General features: G+C 43.1%; 1 protein-coding gene across 1 annotated transcript in view; it reads right to left on the bottom strand.

Moving 5' to 3' along the window:
• Positions 1–2592: 2592 nt before the first annotated feature.
• The window catches only part of stambpl1 (STAM binding protein-like 1), a gene marked incomplete at both ends in the record, with an annotated part of 20645 nt that continues 7443 nt past the window's right edge, over positions 2593–15794 (bottom strand). Inside the window, 5 exons of the mRNA XM_080834490.1 lie at positions 2593–2649; positions 3063–3162; positions 10763–10875; positions 12897–13034; positions 14333–14457. Of these exons, the coding sequence (XP_080690616.1) occupies positions 2593–2649; positions 3063–3162; positions 10763–10875; positions 12897–13034; positions 14333–14457 (533 nt within the window). The remainder of the gene's footprint in view (positions 2650–3062; positions 3163–10762; positions 10876–12896; positions 13035–14332; positions 14458–15794) is intronic.

Genomic DNA, 15794 nt, shown 5'->3' with positions numbered 1-15794 from the left:
TGAGGATATTATCATTCTGATTGCCCCAGGGAAAAAAAAATATAATAAAAGCTCTGCAAAAAAAGCAGTTTGGCTGTATCATTATTCATCAGTCGGAGGTTTTAAGGAAATGTACCAGCTTCACACCATCATGTTAGCGTGTCAGCGTCAGGAAATCGTATTGCACAAGGTTATAGCTCATAGTTTAGTGGAAAGCTTCAGTTGACATTCATGACAATAACTCATCTGTTTCTTCCTTGAGGGCATCTGAGGCAATCCTCGTCACAGTGCCTCCTAGAAATACAAGCTTGATTGCCAACTGGCAAGGCGGAATTTTGGCATTTACAATAACCTACCAGACCCGTCCAACCATGAATGAGTGAATCATTACTCAAGGCTATCGAATCAATACTCTGAAACTATTTAGCAGGTATAACTTGTAGGTTTAGTCAACAGACGATAAGAACAAGGAGACCAAACACTGGTTATCATTATAATTTTTTTTTAATCAACCATTCTTTAATAACAAATTGTCAGTGGAAAAAAAACTATCCATGATATACTCTTTGCACATAGTGCGCAGGTACACAAGACCGACCCCCAACACTCACACCTCACACACAGAGCAGCAGAGACACACGGATATAAGACATGTTACGTCTCCTCGGACCACCAGCGGCGCCCCCCACCCCCAACCCCCTAAAACACAACACTTCACAGCTGCACAACCGGGAGAGCTTGGGAAACAAATGACAATCAAACAAACCAGAAAAGGAACAATATAGGAGGAACGAAAATAAATGAAAAGAGAAAAGCCGTTCACACAACCAACGGAGCAAGCTGACATTATTGCCACAAGAGCCATTTATTTTGTTTTGAGGTTTTGCACGAACACACACACACACACACACACACACACACACACACACACACACACACACACACACTTTTAGATCAACCATCTAAAATCTCCAGTTAGAAATCAGGGGGGGGGGGGGAATACAGCAATAAAATATCCGATGAAATACAGTAGTTGATGGCATGTGAAATACAGTAGGGTGAGAACAAACATGTGATGGTAGTTGTTATACTGAGGATGTGCTTTGTGTGTGGGGCAAGTGCTGGACCTGAGTGCTGGGTGGCTGGGGGGTGGGAGACCACAGATACGTGGCTAACAAAGGAATAGCTTTTATGTTAAGGCCTTTAAGGGGTTTCTGTTCCGTTAAGGCCTTTAAGGGGGGTCTGTTCCGTTAAGGCCTTTAAGGGGGGTCTGTATTTCTGCAAACTCCTTTGGTTTTGTGTGAACTTGTTTGTGTGTGTGTGTGTGAGTGTGTATGTGTGTCTTTTCTTGATCATTTGAACAGACACGGCTCTCAAACTTATACAATCACACCACTAGTAGGCATTAGACGCCTGTATGCTCAGCTTCAGAAGAAGCAAACAACACAAATAGCTTGATAATGACACGCAGCTTCAGCAATACAGCTTGTGACATCACTTAACACTAAAAACACATTCTTCACTACAAACTAATATGGCAAGAAAAAAAGAATAATTACCGTATGACTGACGATAGCATTGGATATGGCTCAGCAAAGTCTGGTGATAGAAGCATTCACATCTTGACATCTTATTGAGTTCTCTCTGTTATTGACTGAGAGACTGTTGGCCACAAACAAATTTGTAAAAAGTAGAAACTAAAAAAAAAAAAAAGCCAAAATATCTTCAAGTTTATAAAGCAGCCCAAAGCACAGGCTGAATACTGCTAAACATGTACATTTCTACAATGTCAGGCTTCAACCCAGCTTTGTCAATCAGCTTGTCCTCAAGAAGACATCTGTAAAATCACCGAGGTTTTTCTGGCTCTTTCCAATGGAACCACAGCACCATCTCGTGGTCACATTAAAACCTGCATAAACTTGATCACAAAATAACTATCCTTCCAACAGCAGGTCTTTTTGTTTTGTTCCGTCTAGTCAATGTACCCTGTCTCAGCTCATAGTAGCAAACCCTTTCAAAGCATAGTAAGGAGTTAAGCGTTTGGTGTACTTCTGCGGACATGGTGTGCGTACAGTATCGGCACGGTACGGATGACGCACATTCCGTCGTACGCCCAATCCGTACGGACTGTCTGTGCTGCAGCAACATGTTGAGTCCCTATTGACTGGGCATGTGCAACACTGAGCGTGCAGTAGTTCCCATGCACCCAGTACATTAAGGTCATAGTGCACATTCACTCAGCCTGTCCGTGTCTACTTGTCAGCAAGAACACATACATGAGTATACTTGGGACACACCAATGCGCACGTCCGTATCTATGCACAAAGCTGCGGCCGCAGAAGTGTACCTCAGCCTTTAAAGACCCCAAAGATAAAACCAAATAATATAAAATAAAACAACAACACAGTTAGAACATCATCATCAAAACTTCTCTGTAACATTCAGGATGGCAAAGAAATAAAAAAAAGCGAATCCACAGTACTTCAGTTCAAAATAAATAAATACAAAAGCCTTCATGTAAACAGAGATAAAAAGTGGACCGGCGGGCTTCTGAAAAAAAGAGCTTGCGGTCACGTTCACTGCGTGGCGAGTTTCTCGTCCCCAGTTCCCCTGTCACCTGAGGTCTAGTACCATTGTCTTTGAGTCCTTCACAACAACGTGTTTGCAGATCTGCAGAGAATGAGGTAATGTCACCAAATGGTCTCCAGGGTTACGCTTTCAGCTTTATCACATGTCTAAACTACAGCAAAATGATGAGCTCACAAAATAGAATACACTAAGTATATGTACTATATATTCATTTTTTTCTTCCTTTCTTTCTTCCTTTCCTTCTTTCTTTCTATCTCCCGAGACAAATAAGGTACCATGAGAACTTAAACCAACCCCAGATAACCCAACTTCCTGCCTAGTATATGCTTAGTGCCAGTCTCTTATAGGCGTATAGGGTCTCAGAAACTATGTGAGAAACGTCTATGTGAAATAAAACACAGTTATGCTACTCTTCCAGCTGAATTTGCATCAGTGCACACAAACACACACACACACACACACACACACACAAACACACGCAGTGTGTGACTTACAGTGAATAGAGGTGGCTCCTTTGAATGCGGATGAAAGCCCTTCAGTCTGCAGCCAGCCACCTCCCCCATCCCCGAGCTGGTGAGTCTAAACACTCCTGTGCTGAAACACACACACACACGTGCACACACACACGTGCACACACACACACACACACACACACACACACACACACACACACACACACACACACACACACACAAAACACATCTCATTACATGATATTACACACTAGCACACATGTTCCACATCACACAATCACCCTACCCACGCAAGAATAAAACACAGCTCAAACATAAACCAATACCATACACAAAAAAACATAGAAATACACACACACACACACACACACACACACACACACACACACACACACACACACACACACACACACACACACTTATCACACAATCACACCACAAACCACACATGCATTAAACCCTTCCTTCAGCACACTCACAATAGCTGGTAATGACAGTAAGCTTAGCAGGCCTCCATTTAGCCTCTGACATGAGCCTCATACAATAGCCATATTCTGCACGATTATGCTGCACGGTGACTACACCACTCTCCTAAACCACCCAGTGCATTAAAAGTCGAAACCCTCTCCCCCTATCCCTCCCCCTCTCTGCAGTCACTGAAAGCTAAGTTTCAGGAGATCTATGTTCTCAGGCTGGCGTGCAACACGGAGGCCATTTTATATTCGACTGGTCTGGTTGAGTGGAGCAGTTTTGGTTCACTGCCCAGGTAGGCGTAGCCTACAGCAGCAGCATTGCGGAGGTCCAGTCGAATAGGCATAATCCCATCCGGTCCACTCAGAGAACTCAATCTCCCAGGCTCCTCAGCGACCACTTGTCACAGACAATGGCGAGTCCCCTAAGGAGATAGGCCAGGGGCTGACAATATGGCTACTGAACAAAACCATGTGAAAGAGCCTGACTGATTTCCATAGTGAGAATGCAAAATGAAGGGAATGAAAATACCAAGCACACTCACACACACACACACATACGAACACAAACATATGCACACACACACACACACACACACACACACACCTGACACTCCTCCTGGAAGCAGCTCCTCACTGCTGCTCCTGCTTCTTGCCTGCTATCGCTTGCTTTTTTCACATTAATGTTACATTAATGTTACATTAATGCTACTTAGATACTGCCTTACTGCTCTATCCACTATCAAGCTATTTCCTCGGCTCATACGGTGCCTCCCTGGAACTTAAATTCTTTCCTACACCCCTTCGGAGCGTAGCCTAGCATAGCTTCAGTTAACCTAGCTTAGCTTAGCCACTCAGCCCCATGACACTCGAAGACTCTCCAGACTGTGTAAGCTGTCTCAACTTGAAAAAGAAGATCACGGAGTTGGAGACTCGGGTTTCTGTCCTGTACCAGATCTATGATGGTGAGCGATTTCTGGACGGGATTGCTGATCAGCCAAACCTCGCCGACAAACCTTGCTCTCACCTGGACTTGTCACTATCTGATGAGCCATGGCCTGCTCTTGGCACAAATCCAAAGAGGCCAAGCGCCGCTTCTACCTCCAACGAAAAATGGACTAGCACCCAGGATAAGAAGCGAAAAAAGCGAGGCAGAAACTCTTTCCGCATCACCTCTCCTCCTGTTGCGCTCACAAATAGTTTTTCACCACTGGAAACTCTCCAAGGGGAGCAATTCTCCACACCCAAGGCCAAAAGGCACAGGAGTGCTATCCGTGCTGCTAACAAGCATAAAGGGCCCGGATCCCCTACACATCATGAGGGTCCTCATCTGCTGCACTCGGGAGTCCCCCATTTCACCCTAAGCCCCTCTCAGACTACTTGGGGCGCTACTCAACCACTACCACAAGATCGCCGAAGACTAAGGTATGCTAACACCACTAGCACTACTGCCGAGGCTTCCCACAGGCCATTAGCACTCAGAGGAGCTAACGCTGCTAGCACTAGCCTTGTAGCTAATACTGTTTACCCAAACAACCCAAGAACTGGCCCCATAACTACTGATAAAGCAATTGTGTGGAATGCAAACACGACGCCACAGATGGCCACTATCTTGGTTGGAGATGCCATGACAGAACATGTCAAACTTGCAAGGACAGAAAATCTTTGCCTTAGCAACACATCAGTCGAGGAACTGTCGTCAGAGATACAAACAATCCTCAAGAATAAACCAAACAATGCAAAGATTATCATCCACACTGGCTCATTTGATATCCTGCACAAAAAAACTGGCAGCGTGATACTTCAAAAACATTTCACCCAGCTACTGAACACTCTAAACAAACATCAAGATGTGTCTATCAGTGGACCGATTGCATGTTTTCGCAGAGGAAATGAAATCTTCAGTCGACTCCTATCTTTCAACACATGGCTGGCATCTGTCTGTCTTGCACACACCCGGAGATTTATTGACAATTTCAATGTTTTTTGGAATTGTGCAGACCGTTTTCAAGCCGATGGACTCCACCCAAACCGTAGAGGGTCTAGATTACTTACAGCAAACATCAGCCACGCGCTCTTGACGACCTCAAACAGCCATAATCAAGCCTCACTCCCTATTCCTGCTGTGCCTAAGACTGACACACCCCAAACCTCCTTCCATGGAACAGAACAGAACATTCAAACAGCCTCCTCCAAGGACACGGGCCCTGCACAGACCTCCACCACCCCAAGGTATAAACCACCTTGTGGGGGAAGCTGTGAAGGCCCATGAACTCAGTAATATGGACTGTCAGCCCGAAAAACAACAATAGGACAGCCACCATGCTATTTCATCAAACATACCGGTCATCATAAACAGCAAATGGCATGGTAAAATGCATGGTTATAAACCCGAAACTCGTCCTAGAAGGTTGAAAACTATCCATGTTCTTCCTATATCTCCCCCAGTTTTACCTGTTAATACCCCACAGATTAAACTGGCCCTTCTAAATGTCAGATCGCTAAATAACAAAACCTTTCTGGTCAACGATCTGATTAAAGAAAACATCTTAGATTGTACCTGTCTAACAGAAACTTGGCTAAACGATGACACGGCAACAGCAACTTTGATAGAAGCGTGTCCGCCTGATTACAGCTTCCACCAAGTTTCTAGGAAATCAAAAAGAGGTGGAGGAGTCGCAGCTATTTTCTCATCTAAACTGTTGTTCAAAATTACTGAGCTAGGTGAATTTACATCAATTGAATATCTTGCTATAGAGCTCAAAACTGAATCAGTACTGTTTGTTATTATATATCGGCCACCCAAGCACTCACCAATATTCATACAAGAATTCTCTGAACTATTATCACTATGTGTCACCAGATATGACAAAATAGTCCTGGATGGAGACCTTAACATCTACGTTAATAAAAAAGCAGACCAAAGAACTATTGAGCTTTTAAATCTCCTCACCAGTTTCGATCTAACTCAGCACATAACGGATCCAACACACCAGCACGGAAACACACTAGATCTAGTAATAACAACTGGATTAAACATCAATAATATTTCAATAACTGATCTATCGCTCTCTGACCATCATTGTATACTTTTTGATGTGGAAATCATCTTACCAAAAACCACAAAATAATTCTTAGTCCATAAAAGACATCTAGACCAGTGGTTCTCAACCTTTTTTCAGTGATGTACCCCCTGTGAAATATTTTTTGAGACAAGTACCCACTAACCAGCGCAAAGCATTTTTGATTGAAAAAACTATGTAATACACAGCGCTATGCCATCATTGTCTGATTTATTAAACTGTCAACACTGAAGATTGAACATTGTTGCATTGAACTGAGTGTGTTTGCAATTACATTTTAGTAAGAAACTTGTGCTTGTGCTTCACTGAAAATCTTTGTCAGTCTTGGTGGCAGGGAGGCAACTGCTGTGATCAAGCTCTTCTGCACAGTCTGTTTCTCTGCTTTGTTTTGATCACAGTCATTGCAGAGAAAGAGGCCTCACATAAATATGTGGAGGCAAAGGGTAGTAGCTGCTCCAAAACGCTCTCTCCCAGGTCAGGGTGCTCCTGTGTGAGTGTGGATGTGGCAAACTTCATCTGGAGGCCACGGTCAGATGACACTTCCAGGAGTGTTTCCAGATTAGTGACAGGTAGCTTACTTCCACATGCTTCGGACAAGAGAAATGGGGTTTTCACCCAATCCAGCTGTGTAGACTTATCCTCCATATCAGGAAAGTAGGACATTCAAAATTAAATGTTTTAACCAAATTGGTCAAATGTCCCACGATGTCCAACTTGACTGGAGCTCTGTCCACATCCTCACTAGAGAGAAAATCATCCATCTGAGGAAAGCAGGTAATATTCCCCTGTGCAGAGGCTCTTCTCCACAGCTCTGCTTTCTTCAGGAAGCCTCCCACCTTGTCATACAGTTTTAAAATGCTGGTGTCCTTTCCCTGCAGATATATTCAGTTTGTTCAGTTTGCTGAATATATCTGCAGGGATAGCACATATTTACAACTGTGTGGCGTGGGGAGATCTGTGCTCGATCAGAAAGGTGTGTACTTCAGATCGTAATTCCAACAGCCGTTTGAGTATTCTCCCTCGAGAGAGAGCCAACGCACTTCTGTGTGCAGCAGGAGTTGTGTGTGTTCAGGTCCCATGTTTTCGCGGAAAAAAATGCGCTTATTATACAGTTACTTGCCAAAACGATAGAAGACATTCCTCCAGAATACCTATTTTTAAAGAGTTTGTTGCCATTTCGTGATTTCCGCTAAGACAAAAAAAAAATTTCACACAAATGCGTACCAACCCACCTTCTGACTTGAAGTTTCAATGACCTTCCGTTACGTCACTACTTGCGGAATGAATGAAAGATGTGAATTAGAAGCAAAAAACCTGTTGCCAATGGCAGCGGTCATAAACTTTTCGCAGCAGTGAATATCAAGAAATTACAAACCTGTGAACGTAGACATTTAACCCACATATGGATACAAATCAACAGAACTTTTGGAACATTCTGAAGAGCCGTATAATAACTATTTTGGAGGCTAATTTTAAATATATCTTTAAAAAATCTCACGTACCCACTGGACTACCTTCACGTACCCCCGGTTGAGAACCACTGATCTAGACAATGAAGCTACGGAGAGATTTTCTGAGCAGATTGCTCTATATGAGCCAACTAGTCATGACTGCTCTCTAAATGAAATGGTAGAAAACCTAAATGATGCATTATCATCTGTGTTAGACTCTGTAGCCCCACTTAAAACTAAAAAGAAGTTTACAAGTAGGACCTCCCCATGGCTAAAAAATAAAAATGTTAGTGAAATAAAAAGAAAATGTCGCATAGCAGAGAGAAAATGGAGAAAAACAAAGACCACTATCCACCACGGTATCTACAAAGATGCACTAACTACCTATAACAAAACCATCCGTCTAGCAAGGAAAGGTTATTTTTCCTACATTATTACAGAAAATGCCAGAAATTCCAGAGTTCTGTTCTCCACCATTGACCGGCTGCTAAACACTGTCCCTGCCCCCCCACTATCCTCAGCAGCTAAATGCGAAGAGTTTGCTCAGTTCTTCAAGAACAAAATAACATCGATCAGATCTAGTATCACTACTACTGGAGGTGAAATTGACATCCATAGATCTTGCAACTTAACCATGAGCAGTTTTACATGTATCACACTAAGTGAACTCTCCAAAATCATCATTGAATGTAAATCTACAACCTCAGATATTGATCCTATTCCCACTGCATTCTTTAAGCGAGTGTTTGATAGTGTCTCAGGTCCGGTCCTTGACATCATAAACACATCCCTGAGAACTGGCGTTTTCCCAGATGCCTTCAAAACAGCTGTTGTAAAGCCCCTATTAAAGAAACCCAAATTGGATACCAGTACACTAGCAAACTATAGACCGATATCAAATCTTCCCTTTATTAGTAAAGTCCTTGAAAAGATAGTATTAGTCCAAATAAATTCCTTTCTGGAACAAAATAACATATTGGAAGTCTTTCAGTCAGGTTTCAGAAAATATCACAGTACAGAAACCGCTCTCACCAAAATAATTAGCGACCTCAGACAAAACTCTGATGCAAATAAAGTTTCTATCCTTATCCTATTAGATCTTAGTGCAGCATTTGATACCATTGATCACGACATCCTAATCAATAGACTTGAAAATCTTATTGGGTTCTCAGACTGTGTATTGAACTGGATCAAAACATATATTAGAGGAAGGAAGTTTTGCGTTAGTCTAGGAGACCATATGTCAGAGAAACATGAAAGCTGCTATGGGGTTGCACAAGGGAGCTGTTTAGGTCCATTACTCTTTTCTCTTTATATGTTACCACTCAGTGACATCATCAGAGAATACAGTATAGATTTTCATAGCTACGCGGATGACACCCAACTGTATATTTCCGCTGAACCTAATGATGCGAAGGCCATAAACTCCATTACCAACTGTTTATTGGCAATAAACAAATGGATGAACAATAACTTTCTAAAACTAAATGAGGACAAAACTGAAGTCCTACTTATCGGCCCCAAATTAAAAAGAGAGATGCTAATCAAGAATCTAGGAGGTTTAACCCGGTGGATTAAACCTGAGGTGATAAGTCTCGGTGTCATCCTGGACTCAGATTTGAATTTCAACTCCCACATTAACAAAGTGACCAAAACAGCTTTCTTTCACCTCAGGAACATAGCAAAGGTACGACCATTCATAAACCAAAATGATGCCGAGAAGCTTATCCATGCTTTCATATCGAGCCGGCTAGACTACTGTAATTCACTTTTCGCTGGTCTTCACAAGAAAACAACTGAAAGACTCCAGCTCATTCAAAACTCTGCAGCTAGACTATTAACCAAAACTAAAAGGAGAGAACACATTAGTCCTGTCCTAGCTACTTTACACTGGCTTCCTGTTACCTTTAGAATTGACTTTAAGGTCCTCCTCCTCACATACAAAGCTCTAAATGGACAAGGCCCTAGCTACATTGCTAACTCTCTTACTAACTACACACCAGCTAGAACACTGCGATCATCAGATACAGGTCTGTTACAGGTCACCAGAAGCAGTCATAAGAAGATTGGTGACACAGCCTTTGTCAACTACGCCCCAAAATTATGGAAACATTACCCATTAATATTAGAGAAGCAAACACGCTAGACACCTTTAAAAAGCAGCTTAAAACCTTTCTTTTTACCAAAGCATTTTATTAATTTTATCTGGCACTATTTATTTCTCTGTAACTTGCACTATTTTTACTATTTCTCTTTTAAACTGTTTTAAGGGTTTTTTATTTATTTTATCATGATGTTAGTAAGCCTATCAGAACACCAGGTTCTGATACGATGTTGATCATTTTGTATTTATCTTTTACTCCATGTACTGCTCCTGCTGCTTGCTTTTATTGATTTTATGTAAAGCACTTTGAATTGCAAATCTTGTACGAAATGTGCTATATAAATAAAGTCTTACTTACTTACTTACTTACTTACACACACACACACACACACACACACACACACACACACACACACACGCACACACACACACACACACACACACACACAAACACAAGAAACACATGCTCACACAATCTGACACCCACAGCCACTCTCTCTTTTTCTCACTCACACGCCGACGCACAGACACACACACACACACACACACACACACACACACACACTTCCTCTCTCTCTCTCTCTCTCTTTCTCTCTCACACACAGAAACTCACTCATTGTGCTTTGGAGCACAGACAATGGCGATGGCTTCTGGCAGCATGAGCTGGTAGGAGCAGTGAGTGTGCAGGTCAACGCTGGACAAGAACGCCGTCTGCGTCGGGTGGGTCTGAAAACCAAGCACACAGGAGGTGTGTGAGACACACACTGGCATATGGGCAGAAACAAATAACACCCTCACAAGTGCGCGCACACACACACACACACACACACACAACACACACACACACACACACACACACACACACACACACACACACAGACACACACACACACACACAGACACACACACACACACCTATTTCAAAATAACAGTTCCATCAGCCATGAACTATGGGAAACCTGATAGACAGCAGCAAACTGCAGGGCCTCTACCAGATCCAGGCCACGTGAGGGCCTGACCTGGGCTAGACCTGAAACAGCATGAGTTGCCTGCTGCTAATTGTGTTTTCCATGATAAACGTCTGTTTTTAGAAGTCCCTGCTGACTATGATTATGCAAATAATAAGTCTGTGAGTGAGAGAGGTGTCTGTGTGTGTGTGTGTGTGGGGGGGGGGGGGACTGGTGGCTGATGAGGTCACCTTGGCAGGCTCTGGCTTCTCACCCTATCTGACACTGCAGCACTTTTCAGCACCCTGCTCCAGTTACATCAGTTCGGCTCGGCATCACCTCCAAACAATACACAGAGACCGGAGCCTCACAATCACATGCACACACTCTGGAGGCAGTGCCTTACCCTCACAATCACATACACACACTCTGGAGGCAGTGCCTTAGCCTCACAATCACATACACACACTCTGGAGGCAGTGCCTTACCCTCACAATCACAAACACACACTCTGGAGGCAGTGCCTTACCCTCACAATCACAAACACACACTCTGGAGGCAGTGCCTTACCCTCACAGTCACAAACACACACTCTGGGGGCAGTGCCTTACCCTCACAATCACATACACACACTCTGGAGGCAGTGCCAAGGAGGCCTGTGTGTTCAAGAGGCATGTTGGTACAGCAGTGCTAGGCTAACCTCTGACCCATAGAAATACTACAGATACTTTAGATACTGGATCACTGCCACTGGTCTAGCATGTTCATAGCTCCTACTTTAGCTAGGGTACACAGGGTGCTTGATGGTTGTTGCTATGGATACCATTCAACTCTATACTTAAGCAGACAATGTCCATGACGGTGTTCTGATAATGAAAAAGTGCTGAGTGCTGAAACATGATCTTGAGAGCATCTGGGTGTGATTTTCTACAACAGTGGTGTTCAACTCATGACTGTCTGTGAGTCTTTCCTTACAGATCCTGACAGTTGAGTCATTAGCCTCTCTCACACACCTGAGACGGAACAAGAGGGCTTGGAGGTGAGGAGGTGGATGAATGGGGATATTATGCAGGCATTATGTGCAAAGTGTGTGTGTGTGTGTGTGTGTGTGTGTGTGTGTGTGTGTGTGTGTGTGTGTGTGTGTGTGTGTGTGTGTGTGTGTGTGTGTGTGTGTGTGTGTGTGTATGTGTGTGTAGGGAAGGGGGTGGGTTAGTGTGTCAAATCATTAGAATAGAATTTGAGATTAAAAATAATAAATAGACTAAAAACATATAGAACATATAAAATATAAAGGATATAAAAAATTGTTATCCTAATATAATAAATATAAATAGAATAGAAAATGGATAAAAGAACAGACTAAAACCACCAAAACAATAAAAAAGGCAATAAAAGAACAAATTAAAATTAAAACTGAACAAAAAATTGGATATAAAACTTAATATTAAAGGAGAAGCAACCCAGAGAAACCAGTACATAAAAGGGAGTTTTCAGCGAGAATGTGTGGGTGTATGTGAGTGACTGTGTACTTATGAGGTGTGACCGTGTGGGGAATGTGAGTGACTGTTCACATGTGAGTGTGTGTGCGCATGTGTGTATACAGTACGTTGGTGATTCACTGATGTTTCACTGGTGTGTGTATGTGTGTGTGTATACGTTGGTGTTTCACTGGTGTGTGTGTGTGTGTGTGTGTGTGAGTGTGTGTGTGTGTGTGTGCGTGTGTGCGTGTGTATGTGTGTGTGTGTGTGTGTGTGTGTGTGTGTGTGTGTGTGTGTGTGTGTGTGTGTGTGTATCACCTACATGAATCCAGCCAAGTGTAAGCAGGCTGTGGCGGTCCTGGTAGCTGAAGAGTTCCTCCACGTTCTCCATGTCACAGTAGTCCGGCCCGGCTGACTGCTTAGGGACGATCACGTGGGTCAGCACAAACTCGTTGTGAGTCTGTTGGGAGTATACACCCGTTTATTAGTTCCTAATCTCTATACACACAAGCACACAAACACACACACAAACACAAACACATACACACCATGGTCTGTATTCCCCACAATATGAAACCCATTTCCATAGAAAAAAAAAAGATTACCTCAATTCATTACACTGAGGTTTATAGTGCCGCCATGGTTGGCAGGAAGAGGTCATCTTAGAGTTCCTCTTTCTGTCAACAGCACTACTCTTTTCACTTCCCCGCATCTAATGCACAAGGTCTTGTTTCACAAAACAAGTGAAAGTCTGGCTAAACACCCTTCAGGCACTGTTTACATAATACATATCTCATGGTATATTGCAAACAAAGGAATCCATTTACCATATAGACACATTCTACTGACTGTTAACACCTGGGGGAGAGTGCCATTGAATGGACCATTGGAGATGTATGGAGGATTAGATAGAAAGAAACGGAATGAACAGAGACTTGTCATTTCAAGACATGCCACACCATTTGAAAATGGAGTAACACAATGGAGGATTAGACCTGAGGGGAATGGGATCCCACTATCCAGACTATCCACGCCCTTTGCTACCATTACCATCCTTAATCTAGTTCAGGCTCTTCGAAGACACACCCACACACCATTAGGGTCAAACGCACAACCACACACACACACACACACACACACACACACACACACACACACACACACACACACACACACACACACACACACACACACACACAAACACAACCACAACCACACACACACACAGACACAAACACACACACACACACAAACACAACCACAACCACAACCACAACCACACACACACACAGACACAAACACACACACTGGCATTGCTACAACAGTGTCAGAAGAGGACAAACAGGAAAACTATGCCCTGTTGGACTTTGAACATTAACCGTTGATAACGCCATAAAAGACAGAGGCCACCTTTATCTTTCCCTCAGGCTGAGCACTTCAGTAAGACAACCTGAGAGAGCTTAAGGGTGTGGCATAAAGAACTCTATATTGTAAACCACATCCTCACTATACACACTGAACTCAGCTCCTAAAACAAGAGAACCATCTCGCCATCAGTTTTGGGGTCCCTGGCCTGAAAAACGTTGAAGACCCCTGATTATGAGTATGATTCGAAATGACAGACCTTGGCATCTGCCGTGGCCAGAAGAATGTATCCTTCGTGCGGAGACAAACTGACTGTGGATGGATATGCCATGACTGAACACCTGGATTAAGATTAGGATTGTGATGGACAATAGGGATTAGGCTCAGATTTACCAGTTTCCCGCAGAGCACCCCACATGTCTCGATCCCCCGCGCCGTGTTGCTGTCCGCCAGTAGCAGGAACTGGTGCGTCAGGTCTCTGGGGACCAGCACACATCTCAGGCCGTCCACTCGCTGATCTGGGAACAGGGAAGAAATACCACAACACTACTAATAAGAGTATAGAGTGCTATAATACCACAACACTACTAATAAGAGTATAGAGTGCTATAATACCACAACACTACTAATAAGAGTATAGAGTGCTATAATACCACAACACTACTAATAAGAGTATAGAGTGCTATAATACCACAACACTACTAATAAGAGTATAGAGTGCTATAATACCACAACACTACTAATAAGAGTATAGAGTGCTATAATACCACAACACTACAAAGTGTGTGTGTGTGTGTGTGTGTGTGTGTGTGTGTGTGTGTGTGTGTGTGTGTGTGTGTGTGTGTGTGTGTGTGTGTGTGTGTGTGTGTGTGTGTGTGTGTGTGTGTGTGTGGGTGTGTGTGTCTTTGTGGACAACTTGCCACAGAACAATGTGTATGCATAATCCCACCATTTTTGTATGGAAGCCTTTTGTCAGAGTTTTTAACGTACACCCATTCTCCTCATGAATCTGAACCGGAGTCAAATCAGTGTATAATTATGCGCAGATGAACACACATCAATCCACCCCCATAATTATCCTTATATGGACGAGACACACTTTAAATTGGTCAGATCAGCATGTCCATCTTCCAGGTAAACCTCCCTATCGAAAACACCAACAGACTAACAGACTGCTGCTCGGCCTGTCTGTTTATTATAATCAGCTGCCATATGAGTCACATCTGTGTTCAAAGTTAAATTAGCACTAATGTGGTAAATGAAATAAAGGATAAATTAATATATTGATAATGTATTCTTACTGAGATCAAGCACTTCTCAAATCATTTGGATATTGCTTTAATAGTTGTTTATGTAAATGATCAAACTGATCATTCTCTCTTTATGATCTCAAATTATATCCTCCTCTCAAAGGCTCCCACTGATTCATGGTCGAATGGCTCAAAAACATCCTCTTACATACTGTTAGAGTCCAGGGGAGGGGAAAATTATGGCAGATTGGTAATAAGCACTTAAAACCATGTGCTGTGAGAACCTAATTTGGTCTGTGCTGACCTGGGACCAGCTGAGAGCTGTAGGAGTAAATAAAAAATGAAAGGAGCCATTTTCACCCATTAGCCCATGAGTCATCAGTATTAGGGGGGGGGGGGGGGGGGGGCATGCTTCCATCTCATGCCCAAGAGAGAGGGGTAAGGGGTGGCAGGGGAGATAGAGAGAAATATGAGAGAGAGAGAGAGGGGGGACGAGGGGGAGAAGAGAGGAATATAGACAGAAAGAAAAAGAGAGAGGGTGAAGAGGGTAGGAATGGCAGGGGAGCTAGAGCGATAGAAATATGAGAAAGAGAGAGGGAGAGAGA

This window comes from Sprattus sprattus, assembly GCF_963457725.1.
Source record: "Sprattus sprattus genome assembly, chromosome: 3".
NCBI classification, from domain to species: domain Eukaryota; kingdom Metazoa; phylum Chordata; class Actinopteri; order Clupeiformes; family Clupeidae; genus Sprattus; species Sprattus sprattus.
This window is presented reverse-complemented; position numbering and strand designations above follow the sequence as displayed.